The 22883-nt window shown below is 43.8% G+C and overlaps 1 protein-coding gene across 4 annotated transcripts in view; it reads left to right on the plus strand.

The window, feature by feature from the left end:
* The window catches only part of SOGA1 (suppressor of glucose, autophagy associated 1), a 104797-nt gene that overhangs the window by 36196 nt on the left and 45718 nt on the right, over nucleotides 1-22883 (plus strand). For all 4 annotated transcript variants that reach the window (XM_056548113.1, XM_056548115.1, XM_056548114.1 and 1 more), the window contains exons 4-5: nucleotides 9957-10010; nucleotides 19746-20984. In XM_056548113.1, coding sequence (XP_056404088.1) covers nucleotides 9957-10010; nucleotides 19746-20984 — 1293 coding nt within the window. The remainder of the gene's footprint in view (nucleotides 1-9956; nucleotides 10011-19745; nucleotides 20985-22883) is intronic.

Genomic DNA, 22883 nt, shown 5'->3' on the forward strand with positions numbered 1-22883 from the left:
GATCAGTGGGGGATAAGTGGTGGCTAGCTGATCAGTGGGGGATAAGTGGTGGCTAGCTGATCAGTGGGGGGATAAGTGTTGGCGAGCTGATCAGTGGGGGGATAAGTGGTGGCTAGCTGATCAGTGGGGGATAAGTGGTGGCTAGCTGATCAGTGGGGAGATAAATGGTGGCTAGCTGATCAGTGGGGGGATAAGTGGTGGCTAGCTGATCAGTGGGGGATAAGTGGTGGCTAGCTGATCAGTGGGGGATAAGTGGTGGCTAGCTGATCAGTGGGGGATAAGTGGTGGCTAGCTTATCAGTGGGGGGATAAGTGGTGGCTAGCTTATCAGTTGGGGGATAAGTGGTGGCTAGCTGATCAGTGGGGGATAGGTGGTGGCTGGAGCCGGCAGCTCGTGACGTTATAGCTCCACCCCTTCATGTTGTGCCCGCCCCCTCAATGCAACTCTTCACGACCCCTCCCATAGATTTGCATTGAGGGGGTGGGGCATGACATCATGAGGGGGCGGGACTATGATGTCACGAGCTGCCAGCTCCAGCGTTCGGAACAGTTTGGTTTAAACACTGAGCAGCGGAGTACCCCTTTTAACCAATCACATTTCAGCAACTCTTACCCTAACAGCCATCTAAGGCCTCGTTCAAACAGCGGAATTTCCATTTGGAATCCTGCTGAAAAATTCTGCACGGAAATTCCATTGCAGCACAGTCCCATTGTTTTCAATTGGATTCTGCTGCACCTTTGCACACTGCAAAATTTCTGCTGCGGAAAAATCTGCCACGGAAATCCCAGTTCCGGCCTCCACCAAAAGAATTGGAATTTCAACTCTTTTGCGGCATCCGCTCGGTAATGCATTGCGGTCTATGGAGACCTCGCGTTTCTGAGCAGTCCTAGTGCCGGCGCCAGCTATTTGCGAAATGTCCCCCCGTGTCCACCCGCTTTTTATGTTTAAAATGTTGTTTCACTGACTACTACATCACTAAGTAAGACACAGGCAGATGGAGACGTTACATTGCGCCCCTATCGGATCCCATCATGTGACCACAACTAGTCCGCCGTTAAGAGTATCCGTATTACATTTCGTAGCTTCTAGCGCAGCCTTGTGTCTCTGCGTCCAGAGTTTTTCTTGCAGCTATTTGTAGTTACATAGATTTGAAAGGGTTTTTCTCTTTGCTTGAATGTTTTGGTTTGAACAAAAAAAAAAAATATGGAGGGGAGGGGGAACGAAGGATGAGATCATGAGCAGCTGGAACGTCTCTCCAGCGGTTCTCTCTTAAAATATTCAGATCTGTCTCTAGTTTAGAAATACACAAAGAGCACTTTCAAAAAAATGCATCGTCTACGTAACGTGGCAGCGAGCCAAACACAGCGAGGCCGCCAGAAGATCTGCAAGGCACATTTTTAGCTCTTATACCGTTGCCATTTTAGGAAGCCGGGGTGGGTAGAATAAACGGCTGATATGTTTTTATAGTAGTGAGATTTGTTTCCAACGTGAGCGACTCTCTGAGAGGAACGTAATTAGAAATAACCCTCGTTAACCCCTTCAGGGCCAAAGCAATATCAATCTTAAGGCGCCATACGTGTGCTAAGGTTTTGCATTTAAGGCATTTTTTTCCTAGAATTTTATGCCCTTTTTGTTAGTTTAAAAAAATACTAAAACATAAAAAATAAATTAAATAAATAAATAAATAAATAAATATATTTAATTTAATTCCTGGGAACCTGTAAGAGCAGTTTTTCTCTGCTGTCCAGGCATGCTGAGAGTTGTAGTTTTGCAACAGCTGGAGGCTGTCCAGGCATGCTGGAAGTTGTAGTTTAGAAACAGCTGGAGGCACCCTGGTTAGGAAACACTGCTGTAGACCAACACCAGCTGCCAGATCAGACGTCATATAATGTGTGTGAGGCTGCATTCACATCTCTTTTTTGCAATACAGTTTCCGTATCAGGTTTTTTGTAAAAAAAAAAAAAAAAGTTGATAAGCCGTGTGTTGATTTGCAAGATTATCAGATTGTACATGGGAGATAGAAGTACAGTATTTATACAGTGAAGAGAAAGAGACAAAAAAAAATGTCCAGGACCGCGCCTCGTATAATTCTGTGGGTCCAAGTGTCTGTCTGTGATGGGACTCTCACCTGGATATATCCTTGAGGTTATACGTATCACCCCTGTGGTTGGAGTACTCTAGGAGACTTGCAAGCCGTCTGGCAGATGAACTGCAACTGAGGAAGGGTGGTACAACCCCCGAAACGTGTCTTGCTCTGATGTAATCCGTTATTTTATTTTGTTTTATTCAATAAATTAGTTTTTATTGAAGAAAGGGGATTTTCCTCATCTTTTATTCTTTGTCTGGAGATAGCGCCTACTGGGGACAGTCCTTTTTTTCCCTCTTTTCTGTGCAATATGTATACAGGGGCTACACTTTTATCGGTCTATACACTTCTAAGTGCAAATATTCTCCCAGCTGCTTGACCTTCACCCTTTTAGCTTACCTGCATTAATAGGGGCCCCTGAATAGGTGTGTCTAGAAAATAAAGAAATGGATAGATAGAGAGGTATGTGTGTGTATAGAGAGGTATGTGTGTGTGTGTGTGTGTGTATATATATATATATGTGTGTGTGTGTGTGTGTATATATGTAGAGGATAGCAGCACACTCTATAAACAGTATATTCGGTGCAGAGCAGTTTCTGGGGCTGTGGTCAAAAGCCCACCATTTGTACAGCAAAAAAAGGATATACTGCAGCACACGGCGTAAAGTGAAAAAATCTCACTGACTAGAGGAGTCCAGTCGAAACGTCGCTACTTGCTGTGAACTCACCCTGTTTGTTATGGAATAAACCACTTTGAGATTTTTTCACTTTACGCCGTGTGCTGCAGTATATCCTTTTTTGCTATATATAATTTTTTTTTTCTCATGGATTAAAAAAATTATTCAATAAAAAATATTAGTATAAAAAAAAAAAAAAAAATATATATATATATATATATATATATATATATATATATATATAATATATAATTTAGGGATTAAAAATATAATTCTATAAAAAAATATTAAAGTATGTGTGTATTTATTATATATACTTCAAATGGTTATTTATGGATTAAGAAAATAATTCTATAAAGAAATATTAAAGTGTGTCTATGTAATTGTAAAATCTCTATCTCATATTAAAAATAATTAAATATATATAAAATTAAAAATATAAAGAAATATATATTATATTAATAGATAATAATGCATTTTTATAAAGATTTTTTTTTTCCCTTCCAATACCTTTCTTTTATCGTGGAGCAGTAAATGGTTTTCATATGTTGGCTTGGGGCCTGGCAGCGTCAACTAAACAGACCCCCCCCCCCCCCCCCCTTTCCTCCCCCTCCGTCCTTCTGCCTCCAGCAAATAGATAATGGACTTTCAGAAACGTCCCCTCGCCATTCAGGTCGCTGTAATCCGTTTTGCATTTCTGCTGAATTAGCAATATCCAGGACCTCACATCACATCGGCCATGGCGTTGTCCTTGGAGTAACATGTCTGACACTTTGGTTTTTTTCCGCGTCCTGACGTGTAGGATAATAGGTTATAGGCAGCAGGAGGCGAGCGGCCCCGGTGTAAGCTGCGCAGAGCAGATGGCCGCATTGTGAGATTTACGGAGATAAATGATTGTCCACCCCCTGTCTGCTGCACTAGGACATATTTTAGTTAAGAGGGGGAGATATATATTCACTCACATGCGATTTTCCTTGGTGTATCTTCATGGTGTATACCAGTGTTTCCCAACCGGGGTGCCTCCAGCTGTTGCAAAACCACAACTCCCAGCATGCCCTGGCATGCTGGAAGTTGTAGTTTTGCAACAGCTGGAGGCACCCCGATTGGGAAACACTGGTATACAGTGTACACCTATGCTGATAGACCAGTGTTCACCAAACAGTGTGCCTCCAGCTGTTGCGAACCTCACAGCATGCCTGAAATTGTAGTTTTGCAACAGCTGGAGGCACACTGGTTGGAAAACAATGTGCTAGACTAGTGGTAACATTGACTGCTATATTTTAGGGCAGTGTTTACCAACACAGTGTGTCTCCAGCTGTTCCGAAACTACAACTCCCAGCATGCCCTGACAGCAAAAGGGAGTTGTGAGTTGTAGTTTCGCAACAGTTGGAGTCACACTGTTTTAGGGGATGGGGGGGGGGGGGGGTCCACTCCTGGCATTAACCCCCCACCCATCCCGTCCATAAGCTGACTGGAGGGGCTGCGCTGCTTGTGCTGCACTTGACCGGGCCCAGCTGCAGTACCAAGGACAGCCACTACCAGATGTATGGAGCTGTAAAGCGTTATATGCACATCATTCTCCCATTAAAGGGGTTATTCAGGAAACACTTGGTGTGTGTGTGTGTGTATGTATGTATGTATGTATATATATATATATATATATATATATATATATATTAAATTACTTCTATTAAAAAATCTTAATCCTTCCAGTAGTTATCAGCTGCTGAAGTTCAGTTGCTCTTTTCTTTCTGACAACAGTGCTCTCTGCTGACACCTCTGCTTTGTCCGAAGCATTAGAGGTTTGCTATGGGGATTTGCACCTACTCTGAACAGTTCTTGAGACAGATAGCGGTGTCAGCAGAGAGCACTGTGGTCAGACAGAAAAGAACAACTCAACTTCAGCAGTTGATAAGTGCTGGAAGGATTAAGATTTTTTAATATAATTCATTTACAAATCTGTTTAACTTTCTGAAGCCAGCTGATATATATAAAAAAAATATATATATCTTTTTTTCCTGGAATACCCCTTTAACCTCTATGGGAGTTACAGAGACTGCGCAGAATAACCCATTAGGCCAAGAGTGTCTAACCTGCGGCCCTCCAGAGGTTGTAAAACTACAACTCCCAGCACGCCCAGACAGCCAGCGGCCTCCATCAAGTAGAATTGATCATTTTTGAGGATACGGCCTATGTCCATCCATGTCCTGCTTTCTGTGATGTAAGTCAGTGTATAACTCAAGGCTAAGCGGCCATAATCTGACATTATAGCTGTCTGTCTGGGTGTTTTCAGGTCTTCTGTGCAGCGTCACTGGTATAATCCGCACAGGAGGCTTATTCAGTGACATTTTAGCCTCCGACACATCATAATCAATAGGATGCCCCGGACGCTTATTCTTTATGACTTGCCTGGAGTGAGGCGGCATCTGTATTTTTAATATGGTTGTATCGTAGCCACAATGATTAATGCTTATGAGGTCACGATCCGATAGAAACTTATCTTATACATCATGCGTGTGAGAAGATCACAGCGAGGAAGCTTACAGTCTCTGACTACTGCTAAAAATAATATAAAAAAATACTGCCAAAAATAATATAAAAAATACTGCTAAAAATAATATAAAATATACTGCTAAAAATAATATAAAATATACTGCTAAAAATAATATAAAAATACTGCTAAAAATAATATAAAATATACTGCAAAAAATAATATAAAAATACTGCAAAAAATAATATAAAAATACTGCTAAAAATATAAAATATACTGCTAAAAATAATATTAAAAAAATACTACTAAAAATAATATAAAAAATACTGCCAAAAATAATATAAAAAATACTGCTAAAAACAATATAAAAAATACTGCAAAAAATATTAAAATACTGCAAAAAATAATGTAAAAAAAATACTTCTAAAAATAATATAAAATATACTGCTAAAAATACCGTAATATAAAAATACTGCAAAAAATAATATAAAATATACTGCTAAAAATAATATAAAAAATACTGCTAAAAATAATATAAAAAATACTGCTAAAAATTATGTAAAAAAATACTGTTAAAAATTATGTAAAAAAATACTGTTAAAAATTATGTAAAAAATACTGCTAAAAATAATATAAAACTGCTAAAATATAAAAAAATACTGCCAAAAATAATGTAAAAAAATACTGCTAAAAATAATGTAAAAAATATTTTATTCTTATAATCTCATTTTATTATTATTTTATTATAACCATAATATAAAATATTTTACTTATTATTATTATTTTATTTATGTATTTATTATTATTATTGTGTATTATTATTTCATTATTAATAATAAAAACATTGTTATCCACAATATTGATATTATAACAAAAAACATGAATATATTGTTAACAATCATTTTAAAAATCTATATAGCACACACAGATTCCACAGAGCTGTACACTTAAATTGTTCCTTGTCCCCATTGGGGCTCACAATCTTAATGTGCCGGTATGTTTTGGACTTTTCTTATTTCAAGAACCAAAGACCTTTCCAATAAGGTAATGGAGTTTCGGTAAAGAGAACCTCTGTGTCACACCAAATATTTTTTTGTAGACCTATCTGACCAACATGCAGAGAGTTGGGTCTATTCACGCTGCAGAATTTTCGCTTGCAGAATTCCGCCTCAAATTATAGCCCATAGACTTCTATGGGATTCTGCACTCCCATTCACACTTCTGAATTTCCGCTTGCGGAAATTCAGAAGTGTGAATGGGAGTGCGGAATCCCATAGAAGTCTATGGGCTTTAATTTGAGGTAGACTTCTGTAAGCGGAAATTCTGCAGCGTGAATAGACTCAGTAGCTACAGAGATTATAAGAACTCTTCTTTTCTGACATCCTCTAAGGCTGGGTTCACACTACAGAATCTCCGGGCAGAATTTCTGCCGGAGATCCAGCCAGCGGCACTAGGACCGCGCGGACTGCATTGCCAATCCTCATAGATGGCAATGCATTTCTGAGCAGATCTCTCAAAAGATCCACCCAGAAATGTATTGCCATCTATGGGGACGGCAATGCAGTCCGCGTGCTCCTAGGAGATTCCGCAATGTGAACCCAGCCAGACAGCCGTAAAATTTTGACAGTACTTGTATAAGAGTCCGATGTTACATAGACTTATACTTTTTTGTGAGATATTAAATAGAGAGTAAGTTTTTGGGGTGGAAACTAAACACCGTTGCTAGTAAAAATCTGGGAAAAAATAAGTACTGTATATACTCGAGTATAAGCCGAGTTTTTCAGCACAATTTTTCGTGCTGAAAACGCCCCCCCCCCTCGGTTTATACTCGAGTGAACAAAAAAAAAGTTTTTGGCTTAGCTGTGAGGGGATGGTCCGAGCCGTCCATCTCCGCCTGTCAATCCCTTCTCAGTGGTCTTCAACCTGCGGACCTCCAGATGTTGCAAAACTACAACTCCCAGCATGCCCCGACAGCCATCGGCTGTCCGGGCATGCTGGGAGTTGTAGTTTTGAAACATCTGGAGGGCCGCAGGTTGAAGACCACTGCGGCCTTCGTCATCATCCAGACCCCCCCCTTTGTTTTCTACTCACCTCCCCTCGGTGGGAAGGAAGGGTGAGCTGGTCCGGGCCGTCCATCTTCGGCCATTTATGCTGCAGGGACCGTCGGGTGGGGAGGGTTAGTCGTTCCGGAGGGAGGCCCTCTTCTCCACTCCGGGCCGTCCCCGGACTAGTGACGTTGCGTTAACGACAACTTGCAGGATCGTCCGTGTGCAGCAGACGTCTGTGAAGTCCCTGCGCATGAACGTCCCTGCACGGTGGCGTCAATGCAGTGTCACTAGTCCGTGGCCGGCCCGGAGCGGTGAAGATGGACAGCCCGGAACGACTAACCCTCCCCACCGGACTTGGGTTCAAATCCCACTAAGGACAACAATAAATAAAGTGTTATTATTATTATAATAACGTCAGCAGAGAGAACTGTGCTCGTGATGTCATCAGAGAGCATTCCAAAAAGAAAATAATTTCCTCTGTAGTATTCAGCAGCTAATAAGTACAGGAAGGATTAATATTTTTACATGCATGGGATAAGCATAAGGCTATCCTTCATATAAGATAGGGCCAGGGACTATTCATAGTATTCAGATTATTGGGCAGACTAGATGGGCCAAATGGTTCTTATCTGCCAACACATTCTATGTTTCTATGGACCAGCTCACCCTTTCTTCCCACCGAAAAACTGGCGAGGTGAGTAGAAAACAAAGGGGGGGTCTAGATGATGACGAAGGCCGCAGTGGTCTTCAACCTGCCGCCCTCCAGATGTTTCAAAACTACAACTCCCAGCATGCCCGGACAGCCAATGGCTGTCCAGGCATGCTGGGAGTTGTAGTTTTGCAACAACTGGAGGTCCGCAGGTTGAAGACCACTGAGAAGGGATTGACAGGCGGTGATGATGAAGGGGGGGGGGGGGGGGATGATGACGAGGGTGATAATGACAGGGTGATAATGATGGGGGTGATAATGACGGGGGTCTGGATGATGACGGGGGGGGGTATGATGACATGGGGGGGGATGATGAAGAGGGTGAAAATTACAGGGTGATAATGACGGGGGTCTGGATGATGTATTTCCCACCCTAGGCTTATAGGTTTTTGGGGTGAAATTAGGGGCCTCTGCTTATATTCGGAACGGCGACTACTTTAGTATATATGGTACTTAAAATCCACCAATTTACATGTGAAGTAAAACAAAGTTTGTTCTAAATATATAATGAATCTGGGAGTTCATACAGAAGAGCATCCCTTGGCTGTTTTGCTCAGTATTAGCCCAGACAAGCAGCAGATTCATTAACACAAGGAGCTGAATTAATGTGTTTTTTTTTTTTTTTTTACACCTCCGGTTGGTGTTAATTTCTCAGATTTCGACTTGCACATCTTAAAGGAGCCATTGCTAACCAAATGTTTAAAAGGAACCGGTCCCCAGTTTTATGCCTCCCATTAAAGGGGTTCTCCACCATAAGGTGATTTATGGACATGCTTAGGAAGGATCTGCGCTTGTCTTGGGGCTAAATGGCTATGCTGTGACATTACCATAACACTGGGGCTAGCTTTTTGTGAACTGGTATTTCCTGTTTTAGTTTTCTTCTTTTGACTACAAATCCCACAATTCCATTTTCCTCCCTCCCACACATCAGCCACCCCACCCATTGAAATATAAATGAGCTGCATCCATTCAAAAGACCTGTGGTTTTCAATCAGGGTGCCTCCAGCTGTTGCATTAGTTGCAGATTGATCTCTCTCCCACCAAGCGATCGCTCCACCCATTGAAGCAGACAGGCTCCCTGTCATCAGCTGACTAGTGAGTCAGGTCTCGGCCGCATTGCAACCTGGGAAAAATCTGAGACAACAGTCATTTTGTATGCTGGTAAAAATAAATATTGGTGTGAAAATCACAAAAGAATTGTGAGAAAACCGTCACACACAGGTACAGACACTATATTATGATCTACACTAACTTTACAGCCCCTGTAGCACAGTCAAATAAAAAAAATTCCTGGAATACCCCTTTAAACAGGTACAGGCAGTGCGATCCCGCGACACTATGAAATGCCAGAGCTGCTCAGAATAAATGTAAATAAATGCAGTTTCAAAAAGCTGGTGGGACCCAGGTAAGTAGTCATGGGGGAGGTCCCTGCGGCTGCTCTCCGCCCTGTAAGCACTGAGTGACGCATCTTTTTATAGATCCGGCCAGACAGCTGTGTGTTTGTCACTATGATCTTTCAGGTTGCAGTTTCCTCTTGGGATTTCCTTCTGGATGTTCCTCACCTTCCCTGTAATCTCAGGTCCCTAAACTAATAGACTCCAACCAGTCTTGTGTTACTCGGTGAACACTGGGGGGGGGGGCTGGGAGCAATTCTGGTTCCCTCTAAGCTTCGCTGACACAAGGACATCAGTCCCGGACCCTTGCAGGAGTCTTCTGGCCCAGAGTGGATGGGAAAGTTTTGTGGGGTCCCATCTTTTTGATTTGGCTGTAATAGGCTGCGTCCTAGTTTTACTTTGTGTGTATAAAAAAAATGTGGTAAACACCAACTGGAAGACGTTGCTCAATGAAGAAAGGCCAATACCTGTATAGGGAGCTGAACTTTATCTACCTATGTTCTTACTTTGGGCTACACACAAAACTCAGTCTTTTGTTCTCTTTATTTGCAGAATTCTTTAAAAAGGAGAAGATCAGGCAAATTGGACAAGAAGCCATCTCCTCAGGTAAGTTCTATCATTAATAAATGTGTGTGTGTGTGTGTGTAATATATATATTAATATATACAGTGATCCCTCAACTTAAAATGGCCTCAACATACAGTAATTTCAACATACAATGGTCTTTTCTGGACCATTGTAACTTGAAACCAGACTCAACATACAATGTACAGACAGTCCAGATCTGTGAAAGGTGTCAATGGCTGGAAGAACCGACCAATCAGAATGGACATTAACTGGTAAAACCCCTGTATTACTAAAGCATATTCACTGACTGATGTCTGGTAGCGCCCGCACCAGTATAGGGAGGTATTACATGTTCTGTACTCTTTACCTGTATTACTGAAGTGTATGCACTGACTGGTGTCTGGTAGCGCCCCCTACAGTACAGGGAGGTATTACATGTTCTGTACTCTTTACCTGTATTACTGAAGTGTATGCACTGACTGGTGTCTGGTAGCGCCCCCTACAGTACAGGGAGGTATTACATGTTCTCTACTCTTTACCTGTACCAGGGTTAGCTGCTCCTTTTGACACCAGGTTGGGGCGACTCCATGTTACTTTTTTAGGACACTGTGTACTGTACAGGACCCTGAAGAAGCTCCTGTCCTCTACATAGACAAGTGTTTCCCAAGCAGGGTGCCCCCAGCTGTTGCAAAACTACAACTCCCAGCATGCTGGGAGTTGTACTGTAGGAGGCTCCCTGCTTGGGAAACACTGACATTGACTGTGATTTACAGCTCCCAGCAGATCTTTATTACTTTTATATGTAAGGATTTGCTTTATCTATATTAGTTATCTACTTATTTTTCTTTAATCCTCACTTTTTCCTATTTTTGGATGACATTTTGAGCCTTTAGAACCAATTACCAGGTTTCCATAGAGTTCTGGTCTCAACATACTGTCTGACCACAGTGCTCTCTGCTACCACCACTGTCCATGTAAGGAACTGTCCATAGCAGGAGAGGTTTGCTATGGGGATTTGCTCCTACTCTGGACAATTCCTGACATGGACAGAGGTGTCAGCAGAGAGCACTGTGGTCAGACTGGAAAGAACTACACAACTTACTCTGGAGCATACAGCGGCTAATAAGTACTGGAAGTAATTTACAAATCTGTATAACTTTCTGGTACCAGTTGATTTAAATTTTTTTTTTCCATCGGAGTACCCCTTTAAGCGTCATTGTTGCCTTTTCTCTTCCACAAGGTTTAGGTACTCTGCCAGTATCTGTATAAATGCACTCACAATCTGTCTTATCTTAGAAAGGCTTCATGCTGTTTTAAAATCTAATGTGAAGGAGGGAGCTTATATAACTGCTGATTAGATTTTAAGACAGTAGGAAGTCTTTCTCAGAGAAGACAGCAGTGAGCCTTATCTGACAGAAACTACCGTGACTGAGAAAGGCTTCCTGCTGCCTTCAAATCTAACGAGCAGTAATATGAGCTCCCCTCTTCACATTAAGGGTCTGATCCTCAGTAGAGTGGAGGGGAGGGGGAGCTGGGATGGAGCAGGCTGCCTCAGCTCATATGGAAGATCTGTGCATTATGGATCAGACCATTTTATCAGTAAGTTGCTTTATTATACTTTTTGATACCAAATAAAGGGTGTTTCTTTTGCTGCACAACCCCTTTCACCATCCTGGAAATACAGTAAAAAAATGTCCAGTTGACGCCATGTCTTGGTCTGCTGCTACCATTCTGCTCATGTCGACAACCTGAATGACATGATGGATTGTGTGGTGTCCGTCTCTGGAGTCTTGCCAGCCATGCCCTTAAAGGGGTATTCCAGGAAAAACTTTTTTTTTATATATATCTCAACTGGCTCCAGAAAGTTAAACAGATTTGTAAATTCTATTAAAAAATCTTAATCCTTTCAGTACTTATGAGCTTCTGAAGTTAAGATTGTTCTTTTCTAAGTGCTCTCTGATGACACGTGTCTCGGGAACCGCCCAGTTTAGAAGAGGTTTGCTATGGGGATTTGCTTTTAAACTGGGCGTTTCCCGAGACAGGTGTCATCGGAGAGCACTTAGACAGAAAAGAACAACCTTAACTCCAGAAGCTCATAAGTACTGAACGGATTAAGATTTTTTAATAGAAGTAATTTACAAATCTGTTTAACTTTCTGGAGCCAGTTGATATATAAAAAAAAGTTTTTTCCTGGATAACCCCTTTAAGCATCCGCACAGTTGGGGGACTTATAGTTAATCCCAGGATAGGTGGATGGGCGACCTTCTTCTGTTGCAGAAAGCAACAATAAAGATTTCATCTAAAGATCTGGGTAATGTATCGCGACGTTATTCGGCGTCTAATTAAAAATCCTCGTCTTTTCCTCATTACATTTTTGGGTAAATTCATTTCTGCCAGATAATTAGTATTCTCCTCCTGCGGAGGAATCTGCATCTCAATGGGACTTTGATGAAGAGAAATAAAGGGGGGCTTTGAGCCGCTGCTCCTGATTACAGTATAAAGGCATCTGAGAGGGATCTAATGTTCGGGGGAGGCGGGGACGATCGCAGACAAACGCCATTCTGTTCTGCGGACTAGTATGGCAGATTAATGACAGAGAGGAAGCTGTGTGCAGCACACAGAGCAGCACTCAAATACATAATATTTGTACAAGTCAGTACAAATGGCTACTACATCTGTGTTTTCTTTAGAAGCAAAGTTCTAGTGGCAAACACACGATGGCCACAATGCCATGTTGTTTTGGGCTTTACGTCGCTCTGACATTTTGCCTGCCACCTGGAGCCCATTAGCTGATTGTGAATCCAGATCTCATTAAGAGATGGAATAATTACCGAGGCCGAGAAGAACGGGACCTTCATCTAACCAACATATGGAGCAAGTCTATTAGAAAGAAGTCCCCCCCCCCACAACCCGTACAGCGTCAATCACCAGGAGCTCAGTGAGGCCATTGTAAAAACTACTTGGCACTTAAAGAAGAAGAATCAGTTTTAGTAAATACTTGTATAAATGCATAAATTCTGCATAGTGCTGTTCCCCTGTTTATCCAATATTCTAAAATATAGATAAATGTTTCCCAACTAGGGTGCCTCCAGCTGTTGCAAAACTACTACTCCCAGCAGACCTGGACAGCCTTTGGCTGGGGAGTTGTAGCTTTGCATCAGCTGGAGGCACACTGGCTGGGAAATGCTGATCTATATTTTAAAGGGGTACTGCGGTGGAAAACTTTTATTTATTTATTCTTTTTAAAATCAACTGGTGCCAGAAAGTTTTTAAACAGATTTGTAAATTACTTCTACTAAAAAATCTAAATCCTTCCAGCATTTATTAGCTGCTGAATACTACAGAGGAAATTATTTTCTTTGTGGAACCCAGAGCTCTCTGCTGACATCATGACCACAGTGCTCTCTGCTGACATCTCTGTCCATTTTAAGAACTGTCGAGAGCAGGAGAAAATCCCCATAGTAAACATATGCTGCTATGGACAGAGATGTCAGCAGAGAGCTCTGTGTTCCAAAAAGAAAATAATTTCCTCTGTAGTACTCAGCAGCTAATAAGTACTGGAAGGATTAAGATTTGTTAATAGAAGTAATTTACAAATCTGTTTAACTTTCTGGCACCAGTTGATTTAAAAAAAAAAAAAAAATTTTTTCCACTGGAGTACCCCTTTAAAATAATCTTGAAATCTTGCAGTTACCATTCTGGCCACTAGGCCTAAAACTAAGCTGAGGCTTTCTGTTCTCTACAGGTCACTTCCCAGCACTCCGTCATTAACCCTTTAGATGCAGTGTTCATTGTCAATCACTGCGTCAAAAAAAACAGATGCCGGTGGGTTTGTGGGGTCCAATGAGTTCAAATGCCAGCCGGAGGTCTCCTACCTATTCTCCTGCCACCGGATCTTCTAAGCAAACGCTAGGTCCCTGCAGCAGTGGTCGTGAAGTCACACCACGCCCCCTCCCATAGACATGAATAGAGGGGGTGTGGTGTGACGTCAAGAGGGGGACGTGGTCATTACTTCATGAACACGGCCTCCGGCTTCTCAACAAAATGTTCATAATGCTGGAGCACCCCTTTTAAAGGGGTACTCCGGCGATTAGACATCTTATCCCCTGTCCAAAGGATAGGGGATAAGATGCCTGATTGCGGGGGTCCCACCGCTGGGGACCCCCGTGATCTTCTACGCCGCACCCCGTTAGAATCAGTCCCCGGAGCGTGTTCGCTCCGGGTCTGATTACTGGCGATCACGGGGACGGAGCATAGTGACGTCACGGCTCCGCCCCCGTGTGACATCATGCTCCGCCCCCTCAATGCAAGCCTATGGGAGGGGGTGTGACAGCTGCAACACCCCTCCAATAGACTTGCATTGAGGGGGCGGAGTGTGACGTCACACGGGGGCGGAGCAGTGACGTCACTATGCTCCGTCCTCGTGGTCGAGATGGACTCAGCCTGAGGACCTCCAGCGGTTCCGGAAGCCGCTAAAGGTGGGTGCTGCATGGTAGATCCCGGGGGTCCTTTGGATAGGGGATAAGATGTCTAGGGGCGGAGTACCCCTTTAAGAACCGAAAACGCAAGGAAATAAAATTGGTTGTGTCCTTAAAGGGGTACTCCGCTGCTCATCGTTTGGAACAAACTGTTCCGAACGCTGGAGCCAGTGCCCAGAGTTAGTGACATCATAGTCCCGTCCCCTCATGATGTCACGCCCCGCCCCCTCAATGCTAGTCTATGGGAGGGGGCGTGACTCTGTCACGCCCCCTCCCATAGACTTGCATTGAGTGGGCGGGGCGTGACATCACAAGGGGGCTGGGCTATGACGTCACGAGCTTCCGACTCCAGAGTTCGGAACAGTTTGTTCCAAACGCTGACCAACAGAGTACCCCTTTGAGGGGTTAAGTGCTCACAAGTATTCTAAATAGTGTATGATAGATGGGACCCGGTTAGAGTTGGTATCGGGGGTTGGAGGCTTCGGGCTACACTCCTGCCTGGATCCTTGTCCGGCAGAGCAGGAAGACTTGTGGTTATATGTTTGGATGTCTTGAAGTCACAGCTGTTTTTCTTGTTCTCCAAGAAGCACTTATCTCTCTTGAGAATATCCTGTTGCGCAGACATCCCAAACTGTGGTGAAAACCGTAATACAAACACATATATATAGCGGGCGACACACCCAAGCATGCCGTGCCCTGTGTGTTTAGAACTTAAAATAGCAACCATTAAGGAGAAGGCTTGCTTTTCCCCTTTTTTTTAATTTTAGGTCTTTATATATTTTTTTATTATCTATGTGGATAGCGCTACATGAACTGTAGCTGCAGGGTTCACTGTATCTGGAAACATTTTTTTTCCCATAGTCTGTAGTCAAGATTGGAAGGGAAAGAGTTAAAGGGGTACTCCACTGCCCCAGCGTTTGAGGCGGGGGCGGAGTTCGAGGGTTGTGATGTCACGGCCAAGCCACTCCCCCTCAATGCAAGTAGACTTGCATTGAGGGGGCGTGGCTTGATGACACAAGGGGCGTGATGTCACATCCCTGGGTGAACCAGGATCAGAGTTATGATTCCAGAGATACCCATTGTATCAGCCTCCATTGCTAATAGCCGGCTTTGTGCAATAGAGGCGGGACCCAGCATACGCAGCATGTCAGTTCCCGCCTCCATTGCGCAAAGCCGGCCATTAGCAATGGAGGCTATTACAGTGGGTACCTCAGGACCGCGACCTTGGTAAGTGATACCTCATGCTATCCAAATCACCTGCACGATTACCCCATGTATTGGGTTTAGTGCAGGGGAACCAGCTGTCCGTTTCCTTTTTTTAAATGGGCACTGTCAGATACAAAAACATTTGATTATGTATAACCAATAGGTTTTGCAATCGCTTTCATTAGAAAATTTTCAGTATTTCATAATGAAAAAGCCAGTCAAACAACTGCCCCCCTGCCTGCTTGGACACATACTAGTCCTGCTGTGTCCATGCTTCATCACCTATGTCATGGACACACTTCCTTGATTGACAGCTGTGAGCACAGCGCTGTCCTCCCACTGTCAGCTTGTGTCCCCGCTACTGTCAGTGAGGACAAGCTGGGAGTTGTAGTTTTGCTAATGCTAGGGGAGATGTGAGCAGACAGCATACTGAGGGAGGGGGCGGAGACCTGCGCAGTTAGGCCACGCCCACTCACTTTGAGAGGAATTCAGACTAGTGAGCTAAATTAAAAGTGTAATGAAAAATTAAATAAAGGTTAAATATGTAAGACACATAAAAGTTAGATGTATATGGTCAGGATAAGGTACTGAGTGATCTATTTAAAAAAAAGTTTTTTTGTTTGATCTGACGGGTACACTTTAAGTACACCAGTAATGAACGGCATAAAGAAGGGAACGTGACTGCTTCTAGAATTGGGCCTAGTTTATCTAGGTGAGTAGAGATGAGCGAACTTACAGTAAATTCGATTCGTCACGAACTTCTCGGCTCGGCAGTTGATGACTTATCCTGCATAAATTAGTTCAGCTTTCCGGTGCTCCGGTGGGCTGGAAAAGGTGGATACAGTCCTAGGAAAGAGTCTCCTAGGACTGTATCCACCTTTTCCAGCCCACGGGAGCACCTGAAAGCTGAACTCATTTATGCAGGATAAGTCATCAACTGCTGAGCCGAGAAGTTCGTGTCGAATCGAATTTACTGTAAGTTCGCTCATCTCTAAAGGTGAGCCATTCTGCTCAGTTTGATGCAGTTTTCTCCTGTCCATACTTTCCCACCTTAGAATAGGATTAATGAATTTGCCATTAGTAATTCTTAGGCCTCATGTTGTTCATCAGGTTTCTATTTTTTGATACCTGTTTAAAGAAAGAATTGTCATAAAAAAAAGGAAGACTCCTAATGGAAGCTTCCACTGCTCTTTTCTAAGGGAATATGTCAGCTGTATTTGCTGATCAGAGCTGCTTACACCGTTAGATGGCTGTTAGGGTATAAAGGCAATTGGTAGCTTTCCTGGAGCTGAGGGTGACTGATATACTTATAAAATCACCTTTTATTTCTCAGCAAAGTGTCTAGGAGGTGGAGCTTCTGAAGTGCCGCAGTCTGACACGCCTCTTCACTTGCCCTTACCTCCCAGCCCCTCCTTAAAGGGTACCTTTCATCAAAAAAACTTTTGATATATTATAAATTAATGTATTCAGAATAACTTTCCAATAACATGTAATTAAAAAATATGCTTCTTTCTATTTAATTTTCCACTTTGAAAAAAATGACCACTAGGGGTCTCCCTACCAGTGCGTTTTTATGGATTTCAGACTCATGCTGGAGTCCTAAATCTCAGACTGCGGCCGGGACACTGACAAACTCCCTGGCAGGGAGCAGTGCTGAGTTTGTCTGTGTCCCGGCTGCAGTCTGAGATTTAGGACTCCAGCATGAGTCTGAAATCTATTAAAAAAATAAAAAAAGACTGGTAGGGAGACCCCTAGTGGTCATTTTTTCAAAGTGGAAAATTTAAGTAGAAAGAAGCATATTTTTTAATAACATGCTATTGGAAAGGAGTGCTAGACTGGGGCACTTTAGCAGCTTGGCTCCGCCTCTTTGACATTTGAATGAGAAATTAATAAACAAAATAGTTTTTAGAAGTTTGACAACCGCCTTCAGCTCCAGAAATGGTACAGCATATGTCTTTTTACGCGAACAGCTAGTAATGTCTGCATCTCTTATCAGAAACAAACATGGAACACACCATTATGCTAATGTGAACAGAGCCTTACATAAATCCGCAGTTAATATAACAAGAGCCTGCCTAAGGCTGCACGCACACCGCATATTTACAATACAGTTCCCTTATCAGGTTTTTTATGAAAAACGGATTCCTCAAAACCTGATTAAACTGTATCAAAACGTGTACAAATTTCAACCCATGTATCATTAAAAACCGCATACGGTTTGAAAAATGATGTCCGGTTGCATCCGTTCTTTAAGAAAAAAACTACTACAGTGGTCCCTCAACATACGATGGTAATCCGTTCCAAACGAGCCATCGTTTGTTGAAACCATCGTATGTTGAGGGATCCGTGCAATGTAAAGTATAGGACAGTGGTCTACAACCTGCGGACCTCCAGATGTTGCAGAACTACAACACCCAGCATGCCCGGACAGCCAACGGCTGTCCGGGCATGCTGGGAGTTGTAGTTTTGCAACATCTGGAGGTCTGCAGGTTGAAGACCACTGTTAGAGGAAGTTGTACTCACGTGTCCACGCCGCTCCGGACCCGTCACCGCTGCCCTGGATGTCGCCCTCCATCGCTGTCGCCGCGACCCCGGGGTGTCACCCGACGCTCCGGCAAGGCCTCTGCTTCCCCAGGATCCTCCTCCTCTCCGTCGCCGCCATCACGTCGCTACGCATGCTGCTCCTATTGGATGACGGGACGGCGTGCGCAGCGACATGATGACGACGATGGAGAGCGCCGACGATGCAGGGGATCCCGAAGAGGAAGCGCCGGAGCCCCGAGGACAGGTAAGTGATAGTCAGCGGACCACACGGGGCACCGTAAACGGCTATGCGGTGGCAGCTGATGCAGTCTGCGCTGCCGGAGAGCCGTTTATGCGATGGCCCCGACATACAAAAGCATCGTATGTTGAAATGATCACATGTCGGGGCAATCGTAGGTCGGGGGGTCACTGTATGTTTTTAACTTTTCACTCCATTTTGAATAAAGTTTCACTTGTTTGATTGATTGAAATTCCAAGGAAAAAAACCTGTGCAAAGTAAAAAACCGGATGGTGAAAACCGGATAGAACTGTACGCACATACAGTTCTGTCCGGTTCTCGTTGGCTCCCATGTTAAAAAATACATTTAAAAAAAAAAAACGTAAACGGTTTAATATGGTTTTTCACCACTTGGTAGTCTACAGTTTTGGGTACGGTTAAAAAAACAAAAAACGAAACCGTATAAGGCGCAAAACGGACTAAACCGGATGATGCGTTTGACATACGGTTTACAATGTTAAGTCAATGCATACGGTTTTCTATATACGGTTGTGTACTGTTTTTACCTTGAAACCATATACGGTATCTGTATAGCAAAAATGGGGTGTGCATGCACCCTAAGAGTTATTTTTACTTTAAAATACAGTAAGTGTGCCTCTTGCACTGCAGCAGGTATTCGGGAAGGCATTTCTCCTTCAGACGGTGTAGACTCCTAGGGGGAGATTTATCAAAACCCGTCCAGAGGAAAAGTTGCCCAGTTGCCCATAGCAACCAACCAGATCGCTGCTTTCATTTTGCAGAGGCCTTGTTAAAAATGAAAGCAGTGATCTGATTGGTTGCTATGGGCAACTCGGCAACTTTTCCTCTGGACAGGTTTTGATAAATCTCCCCCTTAGAGAACGTAATAGTAACTAACAGAACACTTGGTGGTGTTGATTGTTGAATAAATAGTAATCCGCTGAGTATAATCAAAGTAGAAACAAATCTCAGGGCACTCATCAGTCTAGTATATTCTTTATTCGTATCCAACAACAAGACACACAAGGTGGCAGGGACATAGAGACAGAGCTTAGGTGTCCTAAGGTTACAGCCGTTTCATGCCTTTACAGCACTTCCTCGGGCTGAGAAAGTGCCGTAAAGGCATGAAACGGCTGGTGCCCTACAACACTCCTGTGTGAGTGCCCTGAGATTCGTTTCTACTTTGATCGTACTCAATTTCACCTTATGCTAAGGATCCCATTGACTTAAACACTGGTGTGAACACAGTTCAGACTACGGTTGTATTGTATCTGCGACAAAATGTAAACACAATTGTTTTATCTCTTTTAGGAGGACAACACTGACCTGAAATGCCAACTACATTTTGCAAAAGAAGAATCTGCTTTAATGTGTAAAAAGTTATCGAAACTGGCAAAAGAAAACGACACCATGAGAGAGGAACTGGTAAAATACAGGTCTATGTATGGAGAAGTGGACAGCTCCGTATCTGTCGAAGAGCTGGCCAACTCCCCACATTCCAGAGAAGCGGAGCTAAAGTCCCATCTTAAACTGGTTGAAGAAGAAGCCAACATTTTGAGTCGAAGGATAGTGGAGCTGGAGGTTGAGAATCGGGGTCTAAGAGCAGAGATGGACGAGATGAAAGTTCATGCCGACCGAGAACACTTGGGTCAAGATTCCAGATTTGCTTTTCCAGCTGGAGAGTCTGGGGACAACTTTGTGGAGCTTAGAAGACACCTTCAGTTTGTGGAAGAAGAGGCCGATCTGCTTAGACGATCAATGATGGAGCTGGAGGACCAAAATAAACTGCTGATGAATGAACTAAATAAATATAAGTCTGACCATGACCTGGACATTACGTTGTCGGAGGACAGCTGCTCCGTCATAAGTGAACCTTCCCAAGAAGAACTCAGCACTGCCAAAATCCAAATCAGCGAACTTAGCGGAAAGGTCAAGAAACTTCAGTACGAGAACAGGGTCCTCCTCTCCAATCTTCAACGCTACGACCTGGCATCTTGTCAAACTACGAAGCCCTTGATGGAAACTGACGCCGAAGCTGGGGACTCTGCCCAGTGTGTTCCCACATCACTTTGGCGCGAGGGACCAATCGGAGGGGAAACCGATCCTACGGAATCGAAAGAACGCGCCGGAAAGGGAATCCTAAAATCTCCAGATGTTCGCAACAATTCTCCATCCAGGTTACCAAAGATTAAAGATTTAGAAAGTCTTTTCGGCATTAAAGCACAAGTGGAGATAATCAGTAGAGCCATCGAGGTGTTAACGTCCGACGCGAACGGGTTTCCCTCGGGTATTAAGCTCTGTACGGACAACGATTGTGGGGACCTCTTGTTGACCGAGGCCTTTGACAACAGCGAAGTAACCAGTGACTCCAAGCTGGTCACCGCAATCCTATCTAGACTCGTGGTGCTACAGCAGGAACTGAACTGCTTTACTAAGAAAGTCGATGCTTTCGGAGAGTCCTGTAAGGGACCGGTGGATTCTTTGCCGGATATGACCTGTCCAGGTACCTCAAAAGACTCTTCCAGGAAAGAGAACTACCCTAGTTTACAGGTGAGTGCTACATACATTACCATGCAGAACCTTCCCCTCTCCCTCCCCCATAGCAGTAACTTCTTGACTTGCTTTGTCTTACCCGCTTTAAATAATATACCTAACCTTTACCTGTATACTTAAAGGGGTACTTCGCCCCTAGACATCTTATCCCTTATCCAAAGGATAGGGGATAAGATATCTGATCGCGGGGGTTCTGCCGCTGGGGACCCCCGTGATCTCGGATTCGGCACCCCAGACATCCGGTGCACGGAGCAAACTTCGCTCCGTGCCAGCTGATTGGTGATGCTGGGCGGAGGTTCGAAATGTCACGGCCACGCCCCACCACGCTTGTGATGTCATGGCCACGCCCCCTCAATGCAAGTCTATGAGAGGGGGCGTGACAGCACGAGCGTGGCATGGGCGTGACATTTCGAGCCTCCGGAGCTGCACTCGCTGCACCCCCTGCCACTGGGGACCCCCATGATCTCGGTACCCCAGACATCCGGTCCACAGAGCAAACTTCGCTCCGTGCCGGATGATTGGCGATGCCGGGCGGAGGCTCGAAACGTCACTGCCACACCCCGCTCTTGACGTCACGGCCATGTCCCCTCAATGCAAGTCTATGGGAGGGGGCGTGACGGCCGCCACGCCCCCTCCCTTAGACTTGCATTGAGGGGGCGTGGCCGTGACATCACGAGCCTCCGGAGCTGCACCCGACACTCTGAATGAATGCCGGGTGCAGGAGGAAGGTCGCAGGGGTTCCCATCGGCGCAGCCCCGCAATCAGACATCTTATACCCTATCCTTTGGATGGGGGTAAGATGTCTAGGGGAGGAGTACCCCTTTTAATACTAATGATAAACCTGCTGCATGATGACCACACCAAAGATAGGACTCTGCGCGCCGATTGTGCATGAAATCTATAGGACACTTGTTATTGCCATCAATTCTAATGTTTCTGATAGCGGGATGTCATTTTAGCTGTAGATAACGTAATATCTGGAACGTGAGGCTGTCGAATTAATAGTGATGCGGCAACAGACCGCGAGGTGCACCCCTAGCCATTTTTTGAGTGCTCGATTCTAGACGGCATTAGGTCACTGTATGAAGCAAATGTGGAAAAGGAGACACAATAGTCCAGTATTACGGGTCGGCGAGCAGCTATTTTATACTCCCTTCCCCAATCCTTTGTCCCCTTTTTTGGCAGAATATCAATATTGTTGCCTGAGGTATTTCTCTGGCCTAAATTACATTTGGAACGAGGCCGTAAATTGAGGGCATTTGATGATCACTGCAGCATAGACCACATTAGAGGACTTCACGAGCTCTAAATTGTCATATGGATTATTGAAAAGCGGCTTTGATGGTAAAACCTTAACTGTGAGTAGCTGCGATTAGAGGTGGAATATGACTGCAGCATCTTAAGGGTATGAAAGTCTGAAGGAAGCACTCAAAGAAATAAAAAATGAGATATATATATATATATATATATATATATATATATATATATATATATATATATTATAATATAATATATAATATAATTAATATAAAAATATATTAAGTATATTTTTATATTTATATACCGTATTTATCGGTGTATAACACGCACTTATAAAATTTAAATTTAAGGTAAAAAGGCTGCCTGCGTGTTATACGCCGATAAGTCTTCTGGTCACTCATTTAAAGCGGCCGCAGCAGCGGCTGCTTGTTAAGTACTAGCAGCACGGCCGCGGCCACTTTAAATCAGTGACCAGCGGCGTCTCCTCCCCGCTCTGGAAAACTGTCACTTGTTTTTTCCTGCACTATCCACAGGTACTGGTGTGGTGGATAGTGCGGGAGACGCTGATTAAAATGAGCCCTACCTTTTAATCAGCGTCTCCCGCACTATCCACCAGTAACTGTGGATCGTGCGGGA

This window comes from Hyla sarda, chromosome 12, assembly GCF_029499605.1.
Source record: "Hyla sarda isolate aHylSar1 chromosome 12, aHylSar1.hap1, whole genome shotgun sequence".
Classification (NCBI taxonomy): Eukaryota; Metazoa; Chordata; class Amphibia; order Anura; family Hylidae; genus Hyla; species Hyla sarda.